Below are 25,997 nucleotides of genomic sequence, written 5' to 3'. Positions count from 1 at the left end.
TATGTACATGGCTGCATTCTAAATAATCTGGCCAGTATAAAACAATGTATTCAGTGTATATCAACTGGGAGCTATTACCCAAAAAACTTTGCTCTGTATTTAGAATTTCCTTATCTGTGCTACTATATGTACCAAACACTTGCAGAAATGGCTGGTAGCAATTCCCATGACTCTGGCAGCACTCTTGTTCTACAGTCTACAGATTACTTGGGCTACATCACTGCATACCCAAGGACTATCAGACCCTAATCAGAAATACAGAACCTTCAACATGTCTCCATTTATAATTTAAGAGTTTTTCTGCTGATGTTTACTTTTCAAAATACTTTGTCTTACGTACACATCCAATGGTAGCTCTTACAAAATAGAATGACAATCTTTTGCACACATGTACTGTATATGGAACTATATTTTCACCAACTGCAATGGGATTATGTCTTGAATTAAACTTTAGCTGAGAGTTTGCTATCCTTATATATTATAGCAATAGGTAATGTAATTTAGTATCTAAGATATTATTACTTAGATACTTATTAAAACTAAAAGTTACAGCCTACTAAAACTAAAATCTCTAAATGTAAGGTACATACAGATATGCTAGGAAAGAAGGCTAAAATGAGAAATAATCTGAGATATTAATTAAAGTACAGTTCCTTTCATTTATATTTGGTATTTATGATCATTTTCTTTCCTTTTTTTTCTTCCCTCTTTCACACAAAAAACAGAAATAATGTATGATCTATAGAAATATTATCATTTCCTCCTTAGCATTGAAAACTCAAAATTCTGGCTGCAACTTGTTTCTTCTTATATAGTTTTTTAAAATCTTTATCAATATTCAGTGGCACCAACGATGATACTGCAGGTCAAAGCAAATTTCATAAATAATCCATATAATTCAAAAATTCTGTCCAAAGTTTGTTGAAATTTAATAGGATCTGAAGAGGTCAGCATTCTATTTCAGAGATATTTTAGTGTAAAATTAGAATTAGGGATATATATGAAAAATATTTTAATGAGTTTATTAGAAGTTTTTTTTTTCCTTTCTGACTTTCAGATTTTTTATTTATTTTGACAAGCTTATTTATTGCACCAGCATTGTCTAAAAGTGGCCGCAATATAGAGGATTGATAAAGAAAATTCAACGTTTTTTGGATTTGGGAGGGGACATTCTTCACCATTTAAACAATTAAATCCTATCATTAGGTTTGTAAGTGTCTGAGAAAAGTAATATATCTTCCCTTCAGCTGCAATCTCAAATTAACTAATGTACTCAATACAAGTTACAACAAACTCATTAAAATATGCAATTAATGTAAAACATCTAACTTTAAAACTCTCAAATACAGGTAGTTCTTCCTTACAACAGTTCATTTAGTGACTATTCAAAGTTACAACTAAAAGTCACATTTGGTCTTTGCATTGCATACATACTAAATCCCACAAAACAGTGCAAGATTAGAGTCAGTAAATTAATCATTTATTTTTTTGTTACATTAACAGTTGTCTTTTTGGTAGCAACTTTTAGAGTTCACCAGAATCACACTTTCATGCAGTCCTGAAACTATAGTATGTACCCCTGTCATACAAGAAAAAGACACTGGTTAGAAAGAGTATCATGTTTGAGCCAAAAGAAATTTCCCAATTTTTTTATAGTTCTTTGAATCAAAATGTCTGTAGAGATTCTCAGTTATCCAGTTCATGGATGTTCCAAAGGTACTTTTTCCAAAAGGCAACTGGACTTTCTTTGTTTTTTCTTGAAGACATTTTGCTTCTCATCCAAGAAGTGTCTTCAGCTCTGATTTCAGAACTACAATTCTTTAGGCACCAAATTATGCTTATAAAGGAATTTATAGATGACATTAGGGAAGATATGGAAGGGGGATTCTGGAGAAGTGATTACATAGCATAAAGATTAAATTCAAGAGTAGGAAAGAAACTCAAAATAACCTCAACTTAATTTTGTTGGGCAGAGATAAATTTGTACAGGGTTTCGTGATTTTATTATATACTCTGCAACAATATATTAGCATTCCTGGAATCCCTAGTTATACCTCATTCTAGCATAAAAATAAAAATTTCTATTCATAGTTGAATTCAATAATCATGTCTTTTTTCTTCCCTTTTTTAGGCATACCTGGCAGTGATTATATAAATGCTAACTATATAGATGGTTACAGAAAGCAGAACGCTTACATTGCAACCCAAGGAGCTCTTCCTGAGACCTTTGGAGATTTCTGGAGAATGATGTGGGAACAAAGGAGTGCAACTGTTGTCATGATGACCAAATTAGAGGAAAGATCTAGGGTAAAACTTCTTCTTTATGGTTGATATAATTCAGTAAGTTTTCTTTTATTTAAAAAAGTGTCTCTCACAGATATGACCGGCTGGGGAATTCTGGAAATTGAAGTGCACAATATTAACAATTGCTAAGGTTGGACAGCCCTAATCTATAAAATCTTCCAATTGTAGTTTTGATTGATTCAGCAATTTTCAAGTTGACAACACTATAAAATGTTCTAAATATTTTTTTTTTCATTCAACCTACAAACACTGTTCCCATTTGTTTTAATGCCTCACCTTTGTTCTCAAGGCACAAATGGAAACTTTGAGACACAAGAGAACTGATTTTTATTGAGGTTTTGTGTAGGAGAGGAAAACAAAATGAAGCATCTTTGAAGTCTTAGAGCTCTTTTGTCCGTGATAAATCAGTTCCTATAGAAAATGCAATAACACAGATTTTTAAATGCAGTCTACGTATATTTTAATAAATTTATTCTAATAAATCTAAATCTACAGTCCATTCCAATTTTCAACAAGGAAAACTATAAGTTTTATTGATATTGAAAGTGCTCCTAGCCTTATCACATTGGTGGTTTACCAGTCATAAAGAGACATGCAGGGAAACAGTATGAAAAGTGAATGGAGCTACCTAGTTATTTATATCATAAATAACCACCCAGAGTCACCTTACAGAAGAGGTGGGTGGCATAAGAAAATTAATAAATAAATACATTTATTGGCCATCCAGAGTTGCCCTGTGGTAAGACGGGCAGCCAACAAATTTAATACATACATGCATACATATGTAATATCATAATCATGGAATGGTTAATGCTTCTATCAAAAAACTGTGTTAATAATGTGTTCTACATTTTTATTCTTTGTATATTACTATATATTTTATGGGAATAATTTGGCAGCCTATATAGACACATTATTATGAAGTTGTTAAGTACTATATACATACATGTCCAAATTGAATTAATATTGTAACTCTCAAATATCTATTAGTAATGTAAATTCCATTGTAGGATGGATTTTTTTTTAGCAATCTTATTCTATTTTGGTGCAACAGGCTTTATTTGCTCCAGCACAGGAATTTGGTTTTAGCTAGGCAAATATAATTTTGTTTCTTATTCTCATTTCCAGGAATAAATATAACTTTTATACAGGGGAAAAAATCCCTGTATTCAATATAAGAACAAGCATAGTGTATCACATTACTGCAGAGTACTTTGAGACCATTCTCTGAAAGATGTACTCAAACCACTTCTTGATTCTGCATTTTCAACTTTTTTATTTTTGTTTTCATCATAATCTGAAGTGCAAAGAGTCTGACAGGCTATTGTCAACAGGCTACATACAATACTAGCTGACGAAGTGCAGGCATAGCTATTTTTCTAGCTGAAGTTGATGGGAGCCTTGGTAACAGTCTAGCTTTCCCTGAAAATTACAGAAGTGTCCTTGAAAAACTCCGAGCTTTTCAAGAATTTCAAACAAATCTAAATAAATGCTGCTACTATTTCCTTTTGTAACTGCATTGCTTACTTTAGCAAGGAAAACAGATTGTTTTAAAACAGGTGATCTTAGCCCAAACAAGTTGTTGTTCCTTCACTTGTACAGTATATAGAGGTTTCTCTATTTTATAAGCCGGGTAAACACTCTTAAACATTTTGGTGCTCTGAGTTTTACTGTTTGCAACTGATTTATTTTTCACAATGTTCAGTAAACATCTTGTTTGTTGGGAATCATATTTTAACCGAATTACTGAGATATGCCAATCTAGTTGGCTCCAGCTACGTAGGAGAACTAGATAATGAACATTTTTAACATGTATAATTTTTGGGGATATTACAAAGAGTGAAAATGAACTGTGTGAGCTAAATTAACATTATGCTAGTGCAGGTCAACTTCTGCTCACTCCACAGTCCTGCAGATAGTACCATAACCTTTCACAGCAGATTTGGGGAATGTCTTAGGAGCTTCTAGTCAGTAATGTGATAAGCTTGGACAGCCATTATCTTCGTAATGGAAGGATTCCATTGGATCAAAGCCTAAATTACTATTAAAATAGGAATGACATTTCAGAAGGTCTGCTATTCATCCGTTTGGTATTCTATCCAGCTTGGGAAATAGACGCAAAAGAGAAAAGCTTTTTCCTCCACTGGCAGATTTGATAATTACTTGATCTTGAAAGCAAAAGCCGTCTGCTGTGGGACTTCATCTTTCTGTGTTCCATTACATTTTTTGTTTATTTGCTTTCCTGTTGCTCAGTCCTGCAGCTTTGCTTCAGCTTTTCTAACCTGTACTGCATAGATAAAGGGATCTTTTTTTCCTTGTGGGGGGAGGGGAAGGGTTGAGGCATCAGCAGAAATGAACTTAGCTGGCTCATTAGCATGTGTTAGAAGTCTGACTACCTCCAGCTTTGAGAACTTAAATATTCAACAGCTGAGAACATTCAATGAGGTTGTTACAGTGAATTAGTTATTCATTTATTTGCCTGTGGGGAAGCTACAGGGCAAGTATTTATAACCCTTCTCACTTTATTGTTTTCAATTTAAATGTCATCTCCCAAATCTTACCTGACCTAATCCAGACCTTAGAGAGAAAAATCAGTCCATTACTTTGATAACATATGCATAATTTATAGCAAAAAAAAAAAAAAAGATTATGCACACAACCATGCATGGAGGAATATTGATAACATATTTGTTAGTTGCATGACTTTTTTTGTATAAAATGAAAGCAAAATATTAAAGGAAGAATTTAGAGAGTATTAAGAGCAGCCAACTGTCACAGGGCATGAATACATCAACTGATTTGAAGCATTAATATTTGTGACTCTTGGTAATGTGCTTTTCTGCAAAGTCTCCATGTGTAGTGTTACAATCGTTGGTTAATTTACTTTACCTTGTGTACTCACTCTCATCTTAGATTGTTTCCATGTTAAAGCTAAGATGTTATTCTGCAGTAATATAGTGGCTACCTACTTTCACTTATCTGTGAAAGAGATATTATGGTAAATAAGCAAGTCTCTTCTACCAGGATGAAAGACTCTAGTTCTTTCTCTTTTTCCCCCTCCTTCATGGTAATTAATACAATTGTCCTTATACCAACAAAGCTGAGCTTAAAACTAGTTGTGGAGATAATATGTCTATAAAAGATTTCTGAGCATAAATCTCAGACTTGATAAGCTGCTGCCTATAATACACTTTTTTAGTGCATGCCAAGAGCCGGGGGGGGGGGAGAAACGTAATTATTTCCTCTGTTGAGGTATGCCCGACTCTGGGGGGGGGGGCGGTGCTCATCACTGTTTCCTAGCTGAGGGAGCCAGAATTGTCCGAAGATGCTTCCATGATCGTGTGGTCAGCATCACTGTTCGCTGATGTACACGGAATGCTGTTACCTTCCCCACCAGAACGTGTACTTAATTTGCCATTTATTGAAGTTGGAAACCAAACTCATGCCCTTTCTCTATCCTGAGAGATCCTAACTTCTTTTACTCCATATGTATGGAAAGTCACTATAGACATTAAATTAGATACACAATCCCTTGGTGATTTGGAACCATTATATACCTGTATAGTTTTCAGTAACAGAAATTGGTCTTGAGCACTAACCACTGGGTCTATATGTTGTCCATATATTACATAGTAGAGGATAAAAATAGAGATTGATATTGGATCCAGAGATGGCTACATACCTTTTGTGTTCATAAGCAAGAATGTGTCATTCCTATTCCCATTCCGGGCCGTTCATATCTCTTTCATTAATACTGCTTTGCCAAAGTAATATTCTTATGAGAGTGATATGAAAAAGAAAAAAGAAATTGTCATTCTACTCCTTCCAGACATCTTCCTACCAAGAGTCCACATAGTGCTAATGATCTCTGTTCCTAAGAGTGATGCCTGATAGACAAAGAGCTTGGCTGTATGGTTTTCTTTTTAGCTTTATCAATACTGGCAACAAGATCCTACTCCCTCCATCTCATAGAGAATAGAATAATATTTAATTTTTACCTAGTGCAAAGGAAGAATTATGTTTATCTGTTTGAACCTTTCATTGGACAATGCTCTTTCCCAATCGTGCTTTCACTTCATCTGTCAATATTTCTATATATTTGTATTTGGCCTCAAAAGGACACAGAGAAAAAGACAAAATCCATTTTTTGCCATGAAATTGGTTTCATAATTTTTTGAATCCTTACTATTTGGATTTGATTTGACTTTAGTATGGCAAGTTATTGTGTTTATCCTTTTGTAGATCTAGTCTATTTTCAGATCACAACCCACATATATACAAATCTAGTAGCTATATGGTGAAATTATTTGTGCTGTACTATGTTGATTCAAGGTAAAATTGTATCATAATAAAATCCCAAAATATGTAATCAGATTTTTGTCCATCAAAGCATTTACAAAACTACAGTACAACATGTACACAAAATCTTCACTATCCAAAGAGAATTGAATTTGTTCTTCCTGGTTACCTTCTGATTGATAAAAATAAGTATGAGGAGTTCTATGCTGGGTAGAAAAAAACACACAATTTACATGATTATTTTTTTTTACTTGTAGTCTTGGCCACAAGAATTCTTTGAAAACTAGACTTCTATTAGATGGATGATTTCTAGCAATTTATGCTATGTTGTAACAGACAGATCTTTACATCACATTCATGTTCTTAAAGGTGCAGCTCTTTTATAACAAGTCCATGTATGAAAGCCAATTTTTCTCTAATCCCAGAGGTAGGTTAATCATTTTATACTGTGTACAAGTGGCATTCCTCAGTGCAACAGAATCCTTACTGTGTGCCAATTGACAGTCAGGATGGTGCAATTATTTTTAATCTTACATCCATGATGTGCTGCTGTTTTACTGAATAACACTGTTAAGTTAATTCTCTACTGTTATTCCTTTACTGATAGTGTAATTTAGTAGTTAATAACCAAGCACAGAAAAGCTTATCAAACTGAATCTTCAAAAGAAAATGTCATGCTAAATGCCAAATACATCAGCAGATATTAAAACTGCATGGAGGTGATTAGTATTCATCCTTGTAAGATCAACAGGTGGCTGAAGCAGATCACAGTTTGAAAATACACTTAAACAGTTTTTAAAGGGAGAGGAGAATAGCTGAGACCCTGTAGTGCTGGGAGGTCTCTTCAAGGTGGTGGAGAAAAGAAGGCAAATAAAAATCTTATTTCTGTACTTTTCCAGGAGATTTCTTTCTTTCTTTTAGAATCAAGACTGGATCTTTGTACCAGAAAATTGCCTGTCTATCCTTGAATGTCAAGGATTATGTTCATCATTTTTTGTGCAAGGTGTGTGTGTGGGGGGGGGAGGTTTTACATATGGAAATTTCTTTTCTGAGCACAACCGCTGCAAAGTTGGACCATCTTTATTCAAATTTATAGCTTGCTGGAGTGTGAAGGTTCATGAATATTCTCTAGTAATATTTGAATTCCTCAGTTCTGCAGAGGTGTCAGCTCTCATTCATATGGGAAAGTAAGTCATTTAGCCCCTACTGATTTTGTTTCAGCAGGTGGTCATATTTTTATCAAATGCAGGAAATCCAGAGGAGACACTTTACAAGATAGTATTGTTTAGACATTTGGCATATTTGGCAGTTACTAGAATATTTTATTACAGTTTGTATAAAATTAAAAGGGACATGCTTTATTATTATTATTTCATGACTTGAAATTTAGCTAATTTGATCTCAGCTATATGGTTTCTTTGTAATTATTGGCTGCTAAAGTTAATAACTGAATTTCTAAGGATATCATTAAAATAATAGATAATAACACAATTCTTTTTGGAATGATAGAATGAATTATGTACTTCCCATCAGGTATACATAGTTGAATACTTTGTTCTCTCATTATCTCTTCCAACAACAACCTTTTGCTATACAATTTTTAAGCATTATCCGATGAATTAACTTTATTATCGTGAAAATATACATATGCCAATTACTGTGTTTTTCTCATTTTGTTAACGTAAAAATATTAAGGAATACCAGATCTGCAGTACAAAAATCCAGAAGACCACCATACGGCAGTAAAAATTTAAACGTTTTTCATATTCTTTGGTGGAATCTAGAAGATGTCCAAATTTTTGCATTTCTCATTGGATGCTCTTAATACCAAGCAATAATAATATCATTGGTGGAATCTACCGTAGTAGATGTCCAAATTTTTGCATTTCTCATCTTAATACCAAGTAATAATATCAGTTCAAGACTTTCTCAGTGCTTATGAACCTAATTATTTGAAACTTAGAAAATTAACTTGTTTGAAGAAGTATGAAGTTCAGCACTCCATTAAGGTGATACAAGCAATGGCAGCTGTTCTTATATAGTCTACTGTAACAATTATAGTCGTCATAAGCAAATAATTGCAAAAGAAAGGCAGAAAGTATTAGCTATAGTATAGCTACAGTCTTTTAAACCATCCACAGTTACAGACAAGTCAGGACCAAACCTAATAGAAAATATTCAGATTACTGTCACCTTAGTTCTAACTTCATATTCTTTTGAAAATATCTCAAACATCACTGCTTCATCTTGTTTCCTGTCTGCTGCTGCCTCAGGCATTCTCTCAACAGCTTTTTTGGGATGCCATTTTACTTGTGTACTCCTGGATGCTTTGGGATTCATCCATGACAGTGGCTTTGACACTCGTTGGACTCCATATACTCGCTTTCTGGCTGGTGTTCAGCCTACAGTTGTTGAATTTGGGGTACAATCCTCCATGTATTGTGAGGAGCTTCCATCAGCAAGCTCTATGTTTTCCTTTGACCAGCTCACTATACCAGCAGGGTATCTGATGACTTATAGGGCATATGTGTTGATGGTATGGATCATGTTCTTCCCATTGAGCTGACTCTTTAGGACAGGGGTGTCAAACTGCCGGCCCATGGGCCGGATGCGTCATGCCAAAACCGCGCCCACCCCATTGCTAGCAATGGAAAAAAGTCACAATACATCACGACACGTCATGTGAGTTGCGAGATTGACACCCCTGCTTTAGGATATCCTTTGGTGATACTTGGATGTTGCTATGTTTCTTGCTTCCTCATTGTGGTTCCCACGTGACTGTGGAATACCTAGGTACTTGTAGCTGATCTGTATGTCCGCTATGTGTCCCCCTGTTAGTTCCACTCTATCAGTCTTATCTACCTTACCTTTCTTGACTACCATTCCAATAACCTCATTGTAGATCCATGTCAGGTGAATCAGTGAATCAATGTTTTGATCACACTTAACATACAGTTGATGTCATCCATGTAGCGAAGATGGTTGATGTTAATTCCACTCTTGAACTTCTATCCATCCAGTCTTGTGATTATCTTGCTGAGGGAAATCAAGCCTATCCAGAACAGCAGTGGGAACAGTTATGTGTCTTCTCTTTTTCCCACATGTTCCTCCAATACTGTTCAGTTTCTGTTGTTGGTAGGTGTGCTCTTACGGTGGTTGTTGCATGGCAGTTGAAAGTACATCTTGGATGGTTGTTTGGAGAACAGGGCATATATCATCTTGGCCTCTGCTTCTCTAGCATACCTCTTTAGCCTGGTAGCCAGTGCTGTTTAGCAGTCTCTGGGGCTTCAGATGCAGTCAAGTCCTTCTATTTTTTTCAGTAGCTAAGTCTTATCCTTAATCTTCACATCCTTCTGTAGTTCCACCAACTGACTAATCTCTCTCCAAGTTGCCTTGGTTTTAGCTTCTAACCTTATTTTTCATGAAGGGTATGTACTCTATTCTCTTTGATCACATAGCCAACCATATCCAGGAATACAGTGGCTGTAGTGTATATCAGTTCATTGGTCTGAGTTATGGTGGCAATCGGGATTGTCACAAGGGTTCTATTAGCATTTCCTAGCATAGTATCTGATAGTACATCTCCACCGAGCCTTGGCAATTAGTCTCAAGGGTTGACTGTAGTTAGTTTATCCAAGATCTTAAGCCTCATATTAGCTTCTGTGCCCTGTAATGGAGGGGGTTACAATGATGTAACCCTCAGGTTCCACATTCAGATGTTGCTGCATAATCATTGTTCTTCCGGTATTCTTGAGACCGGTATGTAATGAATAGTTGTTCAATCTCTATTTGTGAAATTGTGTGTTGAAGTGTTGGTCAACTAGCTGTTTCTCAGTGTGGATGCAGGTCTTTTCTGCATTCATCGTTCCTTCAAACATTTCATATATTTCCTCTCATTAGGTTTGCTGTTGTATAGAAGTATCCCATAATTTCAGGGTGTCTTGTCTCATTTGTGTATGGTTAGTCTCAATAGGAAAAAGTCTTCTTGGTTGATGCCAAATGAATATTGGCACTGCAGGGATGATCTCAGTGGTGTTCTATATGGAGCTAGATATTTTCTCAAATAGTCTACTCCCTATAAAACATTACTGGATAATATAGAAGGTAACGTGTGATCTATCAGTTTTGGAAAAGATGTATCTTCTAATCAAAGGATGCAGCAATATGTCTTACTGTAGCAGAGTTTTTATGATTTTTGCAACTATATTTTATATTGATTATATTATGTAGTATATGTAGTAGTAAAACAATAACTATTGATAAGTATAATATAAAAAGTATTTTTTTCCTTTTTTTCTTTTCCCTCGTTTAGGATAGTCCAGTTTTGTTTTGTTTTGTTTTTCCTATTTTATTATTTGGTTTGGTTTGTACTAATTTATTCTTTCCTTATGTTTAGAGATTGGTTTGTTAATCATGTGTATTAAAAATGTAAGATTAAAAATAAATAAATACAATTTTAGAAAACGTTGAACAATATAGAAATCTTTAACCACTTTGGTTGCAAATCTATATTCAGTGCAGTTATTTAACCAACACAGCAATATTGCTGCTTCGTTTTACATTAAGCGTAGTTGTCATGCATAGGTTGTATAACTTTACATTTATACCGTTAACAGATGTACATATGAAGGTTTTGGTCTAGTCACCCTATCTAATTTTGCCCTGTTTTTTTCAAGGTCTACATTGCCTAGCAACCTTGGCTCTTTTATGACTTGTGGACTTCAACTCCCAGAATTCCTGAGCCAGCATGGCTGGCTCAGGAATTCTGGGAGTTGAAGTCCACGAGTCATAAAAGAGCCAAGGTTGCCTACCTCTGGCCTAGCATGACTTCAGAATAACAGATTTCATCTATGTTATTTGTGTGTTTGAATTTTTGTTTCCTTTTGTAACATCTGAGCAGAGCTTTTATCTTAGTCTGAAATGTTATAAGGTTTCCTGCTTGGCAGGGGGTTGGACTAGAAGACCTCCAAGGTTCCTTCCAACTCTGTTATTCTGTTATTCTATTATCTGATTAATATAACAGTAGCACTACTACTCATGAAAGCACATCTAATATTCAATACATTTGGACACATATATAAAAAATATTTTTAAGCATTCTGTCTGCTTCTTAAGAGAGAAGGGGGGGGGAGCCCTTTTCCCTGCCATAGTAGAGTAATGCCAACTGTCTCCCGACATGAAAGATAAAAAGATGTCTTCAAATGAAGTGGTCTTCCTGGACAAACAGGTAGCAAGAGCTGGAAAAAAATAACCAGAACTATCAGGTACAGATGGAAGTGGACAGTCTAAATTTCAATAAGGCCGTCAGATCTATTTCATGGTGAAAATAAAAATGAGGTCAATTAGAAATCAATTCTGCTTCAGCTATAACAATATACCACACTTCTTGTCATAATAACTAAATTTGCCTTATTTTTTTTCCAGTGGACACCTACCAGCTAAGGATGAGAAAAGTAAATTGGGGAAACATTGTCTTTTATCAGAGGAAGTAGTTTCCATGAATCTTCTTTTTCTTAATCCCATTCTTATATAGTTGTGCTGAGACATATCGTCTGGACCATGGAATTCCAAGAGTACTCATAAAGCTTCATTAAAGGTCTTGCTTCACTGTAAGAAATCCCCTATTAAACTTATAGTATTCTGACTTGAGTTCCCACTGACTCACGCAACATGCTGAGTGCTGTAAAAGCTATTTCAGTAATGTTCCCCAAATGAACCATACCTTCCTTCTCTCCTTCTGGATGATCTGGATCATTTGCACGACAGCTAGGGGGTCTTTTGGTTCTCTCCTGTCTCAACTTAGTATTCTTCTCTTTAGCTGGTTTCCATTTGTTTTCCACGCCTTTATAGTAATGTAACGTTACTGGTTTTATTTTTCATTTTCCCCTCATACCTAATTTGCTTGTTGCAGGTTAAATGTGATCAGTATTGGCCAAGCAGAGGAACAGAAACATACGGATTGATTCAAGTCACATTGCTGGACACCGTAGAATTGGCAACATATTGTGTTAGAACATTTGCCCTTTATAAGGTATGTTTGTGTTATGCAAGCATTGAGTATCTTTTGATGAAACAAGGTTGTTATTTAAGTTTTGGCAGTATCACAAGCAAGTCTTCAAATTTCTGTATAAAGAGGATTAAAGGTCTTTACATTGATGTTCAAAATGTGGACTTACAGAAAGAATGTGCAAGAAATATGCAATTCAGTTATTTTCAATAGCAAAATTCCTTGAAATAAACAGATGTTCTGGAGGTCTTTTGTCCAAATTTTCCACTGAAGAAAATGTCGTAAAATTCTTGCTGTTTTAAGCCATATTTACAACTATGGAGCATTTCCACCATTAAATCTAAAAAACTATTATAAAATTTTTTTACACATTCTATTTTGTTCTCCTCTTGACAGTCACAGTACATGGCTTCTTTTTCTCCTGTCATCCTTTCACCCCCCCCCCCCAAAAAAAAACTAGACTAGCTTTTTGACTTTTTTCTTATATAAAATCATTTTTCATAACTATAGACAAAAATACTGAATACTAAATGCCATGCTTGTGCTAATTCTAATCAAATACTTAATTACTGCAATAAAAAAGGATAAAAATAAAATTTTTAGACTAACAATAAATTTGTTTCACTTGATTTCATGATGATTGCATTCTGATGCATTGTTTTGGCACTAAAAATAATGTTAGAATGTAAATATTTTATATGTTAGAATGGATCGAGCGAGAAGAGAGAAGTTAGACAATTCCAGTTCACCGCGTGGCCAGATCATGGCGTTCCAGAACATCCAACACCATTCCTAGCTTTCTTACGTCGAGTTAAAACTTGTAATCCTCCTGATGCTGGACCAATGGTCGTTCACTGCAGGTAAGTGCAAATTTTGTATCAACAAGATTGCCAAATATTATGAAGCTCTCATAAGCCAGCATTTCACAGTTTAATATTCTAAATATTTTCATACATTGCATTTCATTTATTTTTCTCCTGTTATCTGGCAAATTTACTCATTACATATACAAGCCAGAATTGCAGAACAAAAAGAGACATGCAGAATTGCAGAACAAAAACAGGTAGGATGTAGTCCATGCATGCACTCTCTAGGAATCACTTAGAAACTTAGAGTAGTAATTTCTAAAATGTTATCTTGCAGATCATGATCTTCTCCTAGCAGTCATCTAATGAGTGTTTTCTCTGATATGTATGTTTGTAGATCTACATCAGGGTATAGAGATATAGAGTCCATTCATGCAAAACTTTTACTAGGCATATTCTACAATCCTTCTTATAAAATCCCCCTCCCTGCCACATCTCCATTCCTGAAGCAGCTTTTCAGATTTCTGACAAAAGTGGTAAGATTACAGGAATGGCATCAGCATATGCAAGCGTGCCTAATATCCTGAAGCAGATCCTGCTTGTTGCAGCATCTTTAAAAGGTATATGATATGATATATGATATGATGATATGATATGATATGATATGATATGATATACGATATATGATGTGATATATGATTTCAAAAATATTTTTCCAAGAAAAAGGTGTTTATTTCAAGCTTTGATTTTTCAAAAACTATTTCAAGACAACATATTTTTAATTAATAATTTCCATAGCGGATAATGTGAATTCTTTAGATACAGTATAGTTTAATTACAGCAAAACATCTGGTAAAATATTCTTGACATTATTGTTCAATCTGAACTAGATGGCATAAGGTAGAAACATAGCTGGATCAAAAATGAATTAATTATTAAGAGTTAATATTGTGAAAATAGGATATGTGTATATTTGCCTTCAAAGAGAAGTCTGAAGAAAAAATATGAAGGCCTTCTTCAAATAATGAGAGAACTGTCATACAATAGCTGATAGTTGGGACCAGTTCTTTAGCATCCTGAAATGCTGTACTTAGAGTAAGAAGGATGATCCCATTTATAATTAGAGAAATACTACTGATTCCCCTAATGAAATGCTCTGGGGAATCACTTATCTAGAAAGATGGTAGGGTCCCATTATTTGATAATTAATTTGATTAATAAATAATAAACAAATGAATAAGAGCATTAAATAGCCACCAAACAAGCCATGAAACCAATACACAGGAGCTCAACTATCTTTCTAACCCATATGGCTGGGCTTACGGGCTTTCCAAAAGGCCAACAGGAGCTTAATGGCAATTTTGGCCAATATAAAAAGATACCCTGAAAATGGGCATTTAAGCTTGAGAGCTAAAGTAAATATTTCATGCCAAAAATCTACTTCCCAGAGGGGAAACAGGTCTCAAAAGTGTAGTTCTCGCCATTTTTTATTACCATATTTATCAGTACACGCTGCCTCCCATCCCAGCCACTGCAGCTCAAAAACATTATTCACTCCTGGTGTAACTGTTACACCACTACCCTCTCTTACCCCACAATATTTTTACTTAACATTTCATTCATGGGGTTGCATAAAGAAGGCATATTTGTAGTGTTAAGGAGCATAGTAGGAATCCTGAGTATTAATATCACAAAAAATTATTTGAAACTTATGGATATGATTTTAAGAATGCAAAAAAAGTTTCTGACATATTTAAAAAAGTAAGAATGAAGAGTTACATCTAATATAGTAGCCAGTACTGAATGAATTGATTTCGTCATTGGCTACCCAGGCAAACTAAAACTCTAAAGGATATGTGAATGGCCTGCTATAATCTGTCCCCTTAAAATGTTGATTGTGTAATAAAATTGTGGCTCCAATCCAAAGAGTTAGTCATTCTTCAGTTCCATTTAAATCAATGGGATTGGATGGTTGTGATTATCTTCTCCCATTGAGTACAAAGGGCTTTAAGATATAACAAATTTTCAAATGATTGTGACCCATCACAAATTACAATGCCAAACCAAGAGTACAAAAGCAAAAGCAGCTGCAATCTGGCAATTGTCATATGGCCATTTCTACAGGAAACCAAAATTTTAAAACAATGGCATTAATTGCAGAAGCCAGTATAATTGCATTTAAATGATTATGTTCCTCTTTGCTTACATCTGATCCAGGCATCTTCTCTTGGCTGCTCAAATGTGCTGATGAAGAGGCTGGAGCAAGTCCCAGTGAGGAACATTTAGATATTTTTAGAGCAGAAAAATAAAGGAAATAAGGTGGCTATATTGGATATCTAACAAGCAGAATTTCAAGGGGGTGAAGATTAATAAAAGGAAGCATTTTTCAAGTAGAGTAGTGTTCACTTGTATAATCACGTTGAGGAACTATAATGATGGTTGTGAGCCCTGATTATTCTAATGAGCAATCACATAGTAAAAATGGAGACATGCTCTTCTCAATGCCAATCCATGAGCAACATATGTGAGAAGGTGCTATTGGGATGCATGTCCTCCTTATGGCTTTCCAAACTGTGAAAACGATGTGGCCAAAATAGATGTTTTTATTTTTACAGAGAATTTTAATATTGCCAGAAAATACTTGAACATTCAGATATTTTGCGTATCAACCAAACAGCTTTAATTACAAATTATTCTATAAATTTTGGCATTTCCAGTTAGTATAAGAACCATTTCCTCAGATTCTCAAATCTAAAAAAATGAAAGTATATATATTTAAAACAATGATAACAATGCAGTGGCCCTGGGTGACAAGCCACAATACTACCTTGAAATGGCATTTGCACAATCTCAACTTTGCAAAGTTTTATTTAAAACAGAAAAATAAATTCCTGAAAGCAGTACGACTAAAAGTAGTAAATCTAGAGAAATGTTGGTGTTCTCATAGGAATTAATTTAGAAAGCATGACATGAGATTGCTCAAGGTTAAGATTGCTGGAATGCCATTTTGATTTTATTTTTTAAAATCACTGTTGATATTTTCCCAATATCCAGTTAATATTATTCAATTTTAACTTTGTTCTCTAATACTTGTGCTGATAGTAAACATAATACACTCTTTTTCCTAATTCGTCTGTTTCTGTTTCTTCAGGTTTTAATTCTAAAATGCTTGCTGATTCTTAACACTATCCTACTTTTAGCTTTTCTGTAATGTGCTTCTCATTAGCTTTCCTTGATATCACATCCATTCTCATGTTTCTATTATGTTTTTTCACATCTTACTTTCTGTTCTTGTCATTTTTTTTATCATGATGCTCTTTTCTATTAAGGATTTCTTTGGCTTCTGCTCATTCAATTTAATATTTACTTTTCAATCTTTCTCACCTTTAAATTATTCATTAATTTTTTTCCTTTCTTATTTTCCAATAATTTTACATGTACTTCTCCTCATGCATTTCACCTTGTTCTGTTTTGTATCAGCTGTTTTTGTTGGTTTTTAAAACAACTGTAGAATACCTTGATGCAGGCTACAGAGGTGTAGAACAATAAATTTAGGTTTATTTTTTTATTTTTGTTGTTTTTGTTCAGTGGGAATGAAATGTTTTATGTACAATTTCTTCCATATTTGAAGATATGGGTGTGATTGTTGTTCCTGTTAAAAATAGGAAAATTGATACCAAGAGGAATGGCAACAGGCAAGGGAGTGCAGTGGATCACATGGTTAGGACGCTGGGCTGACAATTGGCAGGCTCCCGTTCGAGGCCTGATTGCTGCTACAAGGCAGGGTGAGTGCCCATCACTCGCTCCAGGTCCTGCCAACTTAGCAGTTCAAATGTGGGCAACCTTGAGTAGATAGATGGGTACCACTTCAGTGGGAATCTTAATGAGGACATGAAAGGAGCCCCCAACTAGGTATCCTCCAGGCAATGGTGATGTCATCACTAATCCCTTCAACCCCAAAGCACTTCAGTACTCCCAACTCAACCGTGGTAGTAGCAGGGGCAAATCCAGTATTTGGAGAAATAAAATGATGATGATGATGTAAAAAAAAGGTGTGACATCAGGAACTCTTTACCAGTAAGGATTCAACCTAGTCATTGACTATGCAATATGAATGAATTATGGAAGAGAAGAGGAAGAATTAGATAACTGGGATACAAAGATAATGAAATTAAATAGATTTGAGCCCTACAATGGAGTGTGCATTCTGTTGTAGATCTTACTTGTTTTTCTTCATTCTGAAAGGTTGTACTGCACGATTTTCTTTCATCTTCATTTTGAAATATTAAAATCATTCTGCAGACATGCTGCATTTTCTACGGTCTTCATATAATGTTCTAACACGAACAACGTAACCTGCAATTCAAACTGTGCTTACCAAGAAATAAATCGTGCCATTTATTTCTAAAAAATGTTTAGAATCACTGTGAATACTCTGTCCTTTTTTTTGTGACAACTTAGGAATGGGCTGAATCAGAAACAGACCTTATCAGAATACTTCGTTACTGAAGGATGAAATGTAAAAAAATGTGGCTTAATCTTTCTATAATGGAAATATTTTACAATCTGAATGGCTTCCTGGCATTTTCTGATCGCTGTTCCCAAAATTCTCAGCCTGCACACAGTGGTCCCTGAGAGCATGACTATGTTCTGTAAATCCTACCACATGCAGAAAGCAGTGATATTGAGGAAGACTGCACTACAATTTCTGTTTCATCAGATATGCAAATGGTTGAGGCTATATCTTTCAATAACACTTGCAAGCTACTCAGTAGAAATTGAATTTGCCTAATTACCATTCAGAAGATCCCTCAGGTTTTCTTGATGGTGAGATCTGTGCAGCCTAACGTTATTCAGAAAAAAAATTAATTGGTTTCTTGCTTGTTTGTTTGCTCGGTAAGTGACTAAATCAGACAAGCTGCTGAATTTTAAAGCAAAGACAGGTATAGTCCAGAATGTTATGGCTTAATGTCACATATTTTTTGAGATGGGTGTGGAATCATTTTCAGTAGAGCAGTTTCTCCTTGTGCATCCTACACTGGCAATAACTAAGTATTACTAGGATGGGGGCTGGGTTGTGGCTACTAATATTATGCTTTCTGGGCCACAGGTTAAATGGCCAATGCTTTCATATGGATTGCATCCATTCCAACACAGTGACATGCCGCTGGGTCATTCTAATAATCCAGTATACCTTTGAGTTAAGATAGCTTTCCCATTTCTGTCCCTCCAAGCTGCAAGCCCCTTTTCTGAGCTCGTTGGGTGTCTGAGTGACCAATTCAAAGAAGGATCATTTTCCCGCCTCTCTCCTTTTCCATAAAGTACCTTCACTTCTGCATCCGTAGAAGAATTCCCTTCCTGAATTTGTTTTTGCAAGTCTTTGATTTCCTCTCATCTTTCCCTTTGTTGGGCTCTATGCCTCTGGAAATTATGGTGTATTGCTCAATGTGTGGTTAATTGGTTGTTTGGCCAACAGTATAGTAGTTGAAGAAAAGGGCTTTATGTTCCCAGACAAAGGAAGTCATGATCATTCTTCCCAACCCACTTTGAAGCTGCCTTGCATTTCAGAGAGACTGTCTAGGGCAGCATTTTCTTAACCTCAATTACTTTAAAATGTGGACTTCCACTGCCATCCAACATGCTCTAGCCACTCTACCCCAGTTTCCTTCTTTTTATCAAGAAGGAAGGTCTGAATTGGGAATATAATCATGCTTGGCTGAACACGGTTACAATCTCTGTGGACTTGAGTTCTCTATCTAATCAAGAACCCTCATTGGGAAGGATTCACAAACACTTGGGAAACAGTAGTCCATTCAACCAACCATGGGTAGATGTCATTGCTTCAAACTGCACTGACACAGAGCATCCAGTTTTTCTAACATCTGAAGACTTTGCTGTTTGCATGAGATATATACTTTCTGATTTCTGGAAAATGGAATGGAAAAAGTAGAGAACTCTGGTTCTCCTGATTATTTTTCTGTGAACCAATGGAAAATTTAGTGAGCTTTGTTAATACTATATTAAATGCCAACCCTGACTATTCTTAACCTAACAGAAATACCCCCGTTTCACTTAACAATATCAATATCCTTATTTCCAGACATTTAGCATGTCCTGTGAGACCTGTAATTTCCATTGACCTGCGCTGTGCTTTGGCTCATTATTTGATCAGCATTCTCAATGAATCATTTTATTCACATGTATTTAGTTGATTTTATTCCTCCCTGTGTTTATATATACATTATAAGGCAAAGGAAGCCTGACTGCTCACAGCTGAATCTAGTAAAAGAGCAATTATTTTCTATCAGAGCCAACAGCTGTCTATAATGGATTCTGAATTAGAATTATGAGCAAAGAAAAGAATCTAGCCATCTGCAGGAAATGTGAAAATATTTTTATAATCCTAGTAGCTGAGATCTGGACAAGGGTATCCATGAGATTTCCCAGCTGTAGCTCAGTGAATTCTCAAATAGCCACAGACACAGAGAATATCAAAATATATAGTATGTTCTATGTCAAGCCATGCACCCAGAAACGCAGACAAGTCATGGCATGTGGACATCCTTTGCTCTTTCCGCAGTCTCTCTGATTCAGGATAGCCCTTCCAGTGAATAAGCTGTAAGCAACTCCTTCCGCATCTAAAATCTAGAATAATTCCACCTCATTTTCCATCCACTGAAACCAGTTAGGTAACAAAAGGCATAATACTAGGAACAGAGCAGCATCTCTTGAACAAGCAGTGACCAGTGAAATTGGATGTATCTTCACTGAAGTAGCAATTGCAGACAGCAGTCCACTGGGGTTTCCAACAAACTTTGTGGAAAACAACTTAGTGGACAATAACACCAAACCTCCCACTGCAATCTTGGCAACCTCTTTCCTATGCACATTTTCATGTTTATAGGCAACCTTGATCAAATCTAACTGTTCCTTTAAGAGGAGCTGGACATTCTTGGCTATGGCTGATGGGGGGGCTGTCATACTGGAGATGAGATAAAGACTATGTCTATCCTTGCCTTCTTTGTTAATTCTTAAGTCAATTTTAGTGTTAATATTTATTGTTTCAATGTTTTATCATGTTGCTTTTATTGGCTGCAACAGCCTAGAGTTGCTTAGAGGTACCTATAGGCAGGATGAGCAGCATATACGTTTAATAAATAAATTCTGTCTCCCTTTGAGAAAGTCAGGGACTCAATAAGCAGTAAAAGGAACTCTGGAAGACAGGATGCAGGTGTGATAACCACAGACTTCTTGAAATAAATGCTAATGGAGGAATGCGAGTAAATTCTGTGAGGCACAATAGTTCAGTCTACGAAGACACATAGCATTGCAAATAGTATTTGAGCAAAGTGCTCATCTTCTCCAGTTATCCATTTGGTTTTAGATCATGAGAGGATTATAAATGAATACACAAATGTACAGTAATTAGGAAAGGGCTTTCCAAAACTTAAGATGTGCCTTCAAAGGCATTCTAGGACACTTCTGACATGGCACGCTGCTACATATTTGTCTAAAATACTGGAAAATATTTCCTTCACGAGCCTGCAGAATACTATAGGGTAATCACCCAAGCCAGAGGTCATAAGCGTGTATTTCAAATTTGCCAAATTGGATGTCAAAAGCAGTTAAATATTCATGACTCTTTCATTCAAATCAAAGTGTAAGCTCCATCCAAGTTCAATTGTAAAAATGCATGCCTTTTGAAGGCAAACGTGCAGGTGTGAAATAAAAGGCCACAGATATTGTAATAGTTCCTAAAGGTTATAGAATTCAAAAGTTTATAATCATGAACAATTCTCAAACAACAGCTTTTTTTTTTCCAAATAATATAGGTGCAGATGGTGGAAATGCAGAAGGAAGTATAAATCCTTTCTTCCAATGCCTTTAAAGTAGCTAATTCTTGAATAAACCAATGATATTGCCATTTATCTGCGATTTGGACACTGGGTTTTAAATTGATGATACAGTCACTGTCCAATAAGCAGGATTTCTTCTCCCCCCAAAACATCAGCAAAATCTGTGTACTTTCCTGGCAAGGAATGAGGTTCAGGCAACAATGAAAAAAGGAAAAGAGTGGTGCTATTGAGAGGGGAAAGAAACTGACCCTTGTTCTCCCAGAAAGCTATAACCAGTTTGTGCCCAATACTATAGGGCATTAAAAAAAATGTGATTTGAGTGGCAAGAATTCTGTATGATCATTTATTGTCAACTGCAGAAGAGTCACACATGGCAAAATAGGACTGACTTGAAGTGATTACCTGTCAGTTGTCTCAGCTAGCAGAGTTTTCTCTAATAACTGTGTGGGCAATTTGAACTGATGCAATGTAATTTTGTCTATGAAATTAACTGTTGCATCAGAGTCTATGTTTTAGAGTTCTGTTTCTATGTCTGAGAGATGCACAGGTTGGAGGGATAATAAAATAAGGTGGCATCATTGGCCATCTTAATTGTCTGTGGGCCCATATTCTGGGAAGGGAATCTGAAGTTTCCTCAAAGGCAAGCCATGGCTAAGTGTTCTAGAAGTTACTTTGTCTACAGCAAAAGCCCAAACATTCCTCTTTCTTTTTCCACTGCAAACAAGAATCTCTTTATTTGTATGGGTTCTATAATACTGGAGTCTAAGGAAGTCATAGGGGCATGGGTAGGGGCAAAGAAAATGTGCAAAACCTCTTCTTCCCATTATTTCCTCTGTGCCTCAAACTCCCCTGATCACCTATCCATTTACACACAATGCTAAAACAGTTCTTCCAAATTCTGTGGTGTGACTTGTCTTACTTATTCATCCTTCAGTTCAATGTAAGTCCTTCCCAAAATTGGTTATTTTGCCATATAACTGGATTTTTAAAATGTATTGCTGAAGCTTAGTGTATTGCTGTAGCTTAGCTTGACTTCCATGGTGTTAGGAGAGTAGAAGATGATTTGTGGAGGTTGTTGGGGTTTAGCTGAATTACAGTTGGGGCAGTTTGTCTGGTGAGTTATTTTGGATCAAAGTCCAAGGTGACAGGAAGAACAGCAGCAGAGTGGCTAGTGAAGATCAGAGTTGCAGATCAGTCTAGCTGGACAGCTGGATCATGGAGTGGTGGTTGGCCCCAGAGTTCAGCTGCTTCTTCTTCACCTTGAAGAACTGCCACAAATTGTGTTGGAGCCGGCAGCGTGGCAGTTAATTTCAGTATCGTCACTGTTCTTGGATCAACCAGCTGGAGATGTTTGACCTTGGGCAGGAGTAGCATCAGCTTTATGAAGAAGCGGTGAAGAGATAATTTTGCCCTCCATTTTGTCTTTCTTCCTGCTGGTGATTACAGTGATGGAGTGGTGATTAATCTGGCTAGATTGATGCCACTATGGTGGCAAGGCAACCTTTGCTATGGTGGAAGGCTTGGACTTCCTGGAGGAAGTTTGCATGTTCTTTGAAGAAAAGAAAGCCTTTTCTGCAGCTGCTTTTCAACCACTCAGTATAGCAACCATCTTTGTCATCCCCTCTGTTTTGTTCTCTAAATTCAGGACTTGTACATTGTGGACTCTGGAGGGCTGGATTTAAGTTTAGATGATTTTGGAAAGAAAAAGTGGGGTAGAACTGGAAACACGTATCCCTCTTTAATGAGGGATCAAAGGTGCAGGTTGGGAACATCTAGCTTGGTTGAGAGCTGAGGATTATTTTTTCTCTCTTCCTCCAATGGGAGGTAGATAGGATCCACTAGTTTGAGGGCTGAATAATTGACAGAAGCACCTAGATATTGGAGTTGTTGTCTGTTTTCTGCTTTCCATCAGTTATAGCAGGGAAGTTATGATGGAGCCTTTATCACCTGGAGGGGAGAGCTCAAGATCAGAGGGCCTGGATATTGGGGAGAGAATTCAGGAATATCAGGATGGTGATGGACATAGGCAGATAAGGTAAGAAGCAAGAAAGGGCTGCTTTCAGAGTTATATAGTTATATTAGCATTTTATTCCATTTCTTTACTCAGCTGCAAGTTTTAGTCTTCAGAGTTTCAATGCCTTAATCTCTAGCTACAGATCAACCTATAATTAATTCCACTTCATCGATGATCTAATTCTGATGAGAAAGCTGACTAGGATGCATTACTTAAACCTGAGTCCAAAGGTGGGGGGGGGGGCAGGATGTACATCTCAGAAATGTGGCAGCAGCCATGACGGGTAGGATGTGTCTGTTATCATCCAGAAATGATCACTCTCCTCTAACTCTGTATGTCTTTTTCCTTACTGTGGGAAGAAAGCATCAATTCAGTTGGTCCACTCCAACCACTGATGGGTCTAGTTGGATTTCAGAGGATACTTGGGGCTATTCCTGAAGCTTTGTTTAAAGCTTAGCTGTTGCTTAGAATGCATGAGGGGTTACAGTCTTGAGTCAGACTGTGCCTGAGTGGACTTATTTATGTTGAGTTTCACCTGGTTAGCCTTGAGGAAATGGGCAAGGTCCTTGTAGCAGTGAGCTCTGCCATCTTCTTTTAGACTCAGGTCTCTCCTTGATGGTCAAGGTTGTCTGGGAGGTAGCACATAGTTGGGTCCAAGTGGTGGTGAATGCTTCCCCGGTTTGACTGCTTTCAAGGGAGCAATAGCCTCTCCTCTCCTCAAGGAGACATCCTTGGACCCAGCCAGCTAGGTAACTTCGGGCCAGTCACTCTCTCTCACCTACATCACAGAGTTGTTGTTGTGGGAAAATGGGAGGCAGGAGTATTAGGAATGTTCAACACCTCAAGTCGACATATATTTTAGAAAGAGTTATTGAGAAGGTAGTAATTGCACATTCAGGGGATTATTTGAATTCCTTTCACTTGGGTTTCAGGGCAGTTGTAAGAGACAGTAGTGGTTGCATTTGTGGATAATCTTTGAGGGACTTGAGATGGGAGTGGTACATTTTCTCTTGTCCTTCTAGATATCTCAGCAGCTTTCAATATCATTGACCATGGTATCTTACTGAACCACTCCCAGCTCAGATAAACCTTGTCCCATGAACCTATTCATGGGAATATTGTGCAGGCTTGCTGTTTGCCTATCCACCTGTTGTTGATGCTGTGATAATCCCTTGTCAACTTGTTCAGAAAACAACTAAGGATCTTGAGGACCTATTATCATACTCCAGGTCTAGAAGACAAGATACCTCTCTAAAGAGAGAGTAGTCAAGAAGTGACTACTACATTCCAGGAGGGTTCTTGATTGTTGTAGAGTACAATAACATAATTTCAAAAACCTGGCAGAATTTATACCTAACAAAAACAAGCCAGGGTTCTTTCTTATTTCTTAGGAGTGAGTAATCATTTAAACTCTCCTTTTAACAAGTATTTCATTCATTCCACATTTCTAAGGCCAGATTCTTTGCAAGAGTACATAAAAGTAGATATCAACTTTGTCTTGTGCACTGACCAGTGGTGGGATTCAGCCGGTTCGCACTACTTTGGCAGAACCGGTAGCTAATTTTTTCTTGCCCAGGCCCAGAATGGACTTCCAGATACAGCATCCACATAGAGAACCGGTTGTTCACATATTTGAATCCCACCACTGCCACTGACCCCAGCTTTCTTATTTGTTCATATGCATGCGTGTAGTTCGTAGAATATTTTTTGCATATACGAAAAATATACAGAGTGCATTCACATATACATGTAATATGATTTTGCGGTTTCATGGTTGTTGACACCACAAGTATCTCAAGAAATCAGAAAGTAGGTCAATGTGAATTTGTAAAAAAGGCTGAACAGTAACATTAGGGGATATTAGTAATGTATCTTGTGCACATATTGGTGGAATACAAAGGATTTAATATACAACTAATTTTCAACTTACAACAGCAATTGGGACCAGAATTTCTGTCACTAAGGGACATAGTCATAAAGCATAATACAAGATCATGTCACTTAGTGATGGCAGTTCTACTGTCCCAGTTGCCATTAAGTGAAGGATCTAAACTTCTGATTTCTTGCTGGCTTCTCTATCGATTTTGCTTGTGGAAAGCTGGCAAGGAAAGTTGGAAAATATGATCACATGATTGTGGTTCACTATAACATCATAACTCTAAGCTGAGTAGCTGGATCACAATCATGTGACCACAGGGACACTGCAATGGCTAGAATTCCGAGTAACATGTATGTATCTATGTTCCTTCATTTAGCACCATCGGAACTTGGGACAATCTCTGATTGAATTGCGATCAGACCTGTATATGTTAGTTCATCATAAAGATTACTCATCCCCACTGATACCTGTAAAATTCTAAAAAAATTAATTCAAATAAAATCTACTATAATCTCCTGTAGTGCATGTTTAAGAATAAAAAGTCATCTTAATAAATGCAAAAGTTTAGTTTAAAGGATTATTTCTCAGCTTGATCACATGCACGTATGCAATTAAAATAACATTGTAAAAGACTAATTATTTAGTATTGTATTATCCAGGTATTCTGATTCTTAGTTTCTAATTTCACTATGTTCTAATTAGCTATGCAAAGTCTTTTGCTTCTAAACCTGAATAATGCCTTTTCTTTTTGCTCTCTTCTTAAATCTGTAAATAGCTACTAATGATAATCAGTTACTTAGAGAAGATTGTGCCTCTCTGCTGCTCAATTCCT

At 36.3% G+C, this 25,997-nt stretch overlaps 1 protein-coding gene across 1 annotated transcript in view; it reads left to right on the top strand.

Annotated features, from left to right (window-relative positions):
- PTPRD (protein tyrosine phosphatase receptor type D) overlaps window positions 1-25,997 on the top strand; it is a 282,311-nt gene that overhangs the window by 226,642 nt on the left and 29,672 nt on the right. The window contains exons 22-24 of the mRNA XM_015828512.1: window positions 2,132-2,307; window positions 12,515-12,634; window positions 13,316-13,470. Coding sequence (XP_015683998.1) covers window positions 2,132-2,307; window positions 12,515-12,634; window positions 13,316-13,470 — 451 coding nt within the window. The remainder of the gene's footprint in view (window positions 1-2,131; window positions 2,308-12,514; window positions 12,635-13,315; window positions 13,471-25,997) is intronic.

Source organism: Protobothrops mucrosquamatus, unplaced genomic scaffold (assembly GCF_001527695.2).
Source record: "Protobothrops mucrosquamatus isolate PMUCROS unplaced genomic scaffold, P.Mucros_1.0 scaffold_225, whole genome shotgun sequence".
Classification (NCBI taxonomy): Eukaryota; Metazoa; Chordata; class Lepidosauria; order Squamata; family Viperidae; genus Protobothrops; species Protobothrops mucrosquamatus.
Note: the sequence above shows the minus strand (reverse complement) of the source record. Positions and strands in the feature narration are given on the sequence as shown.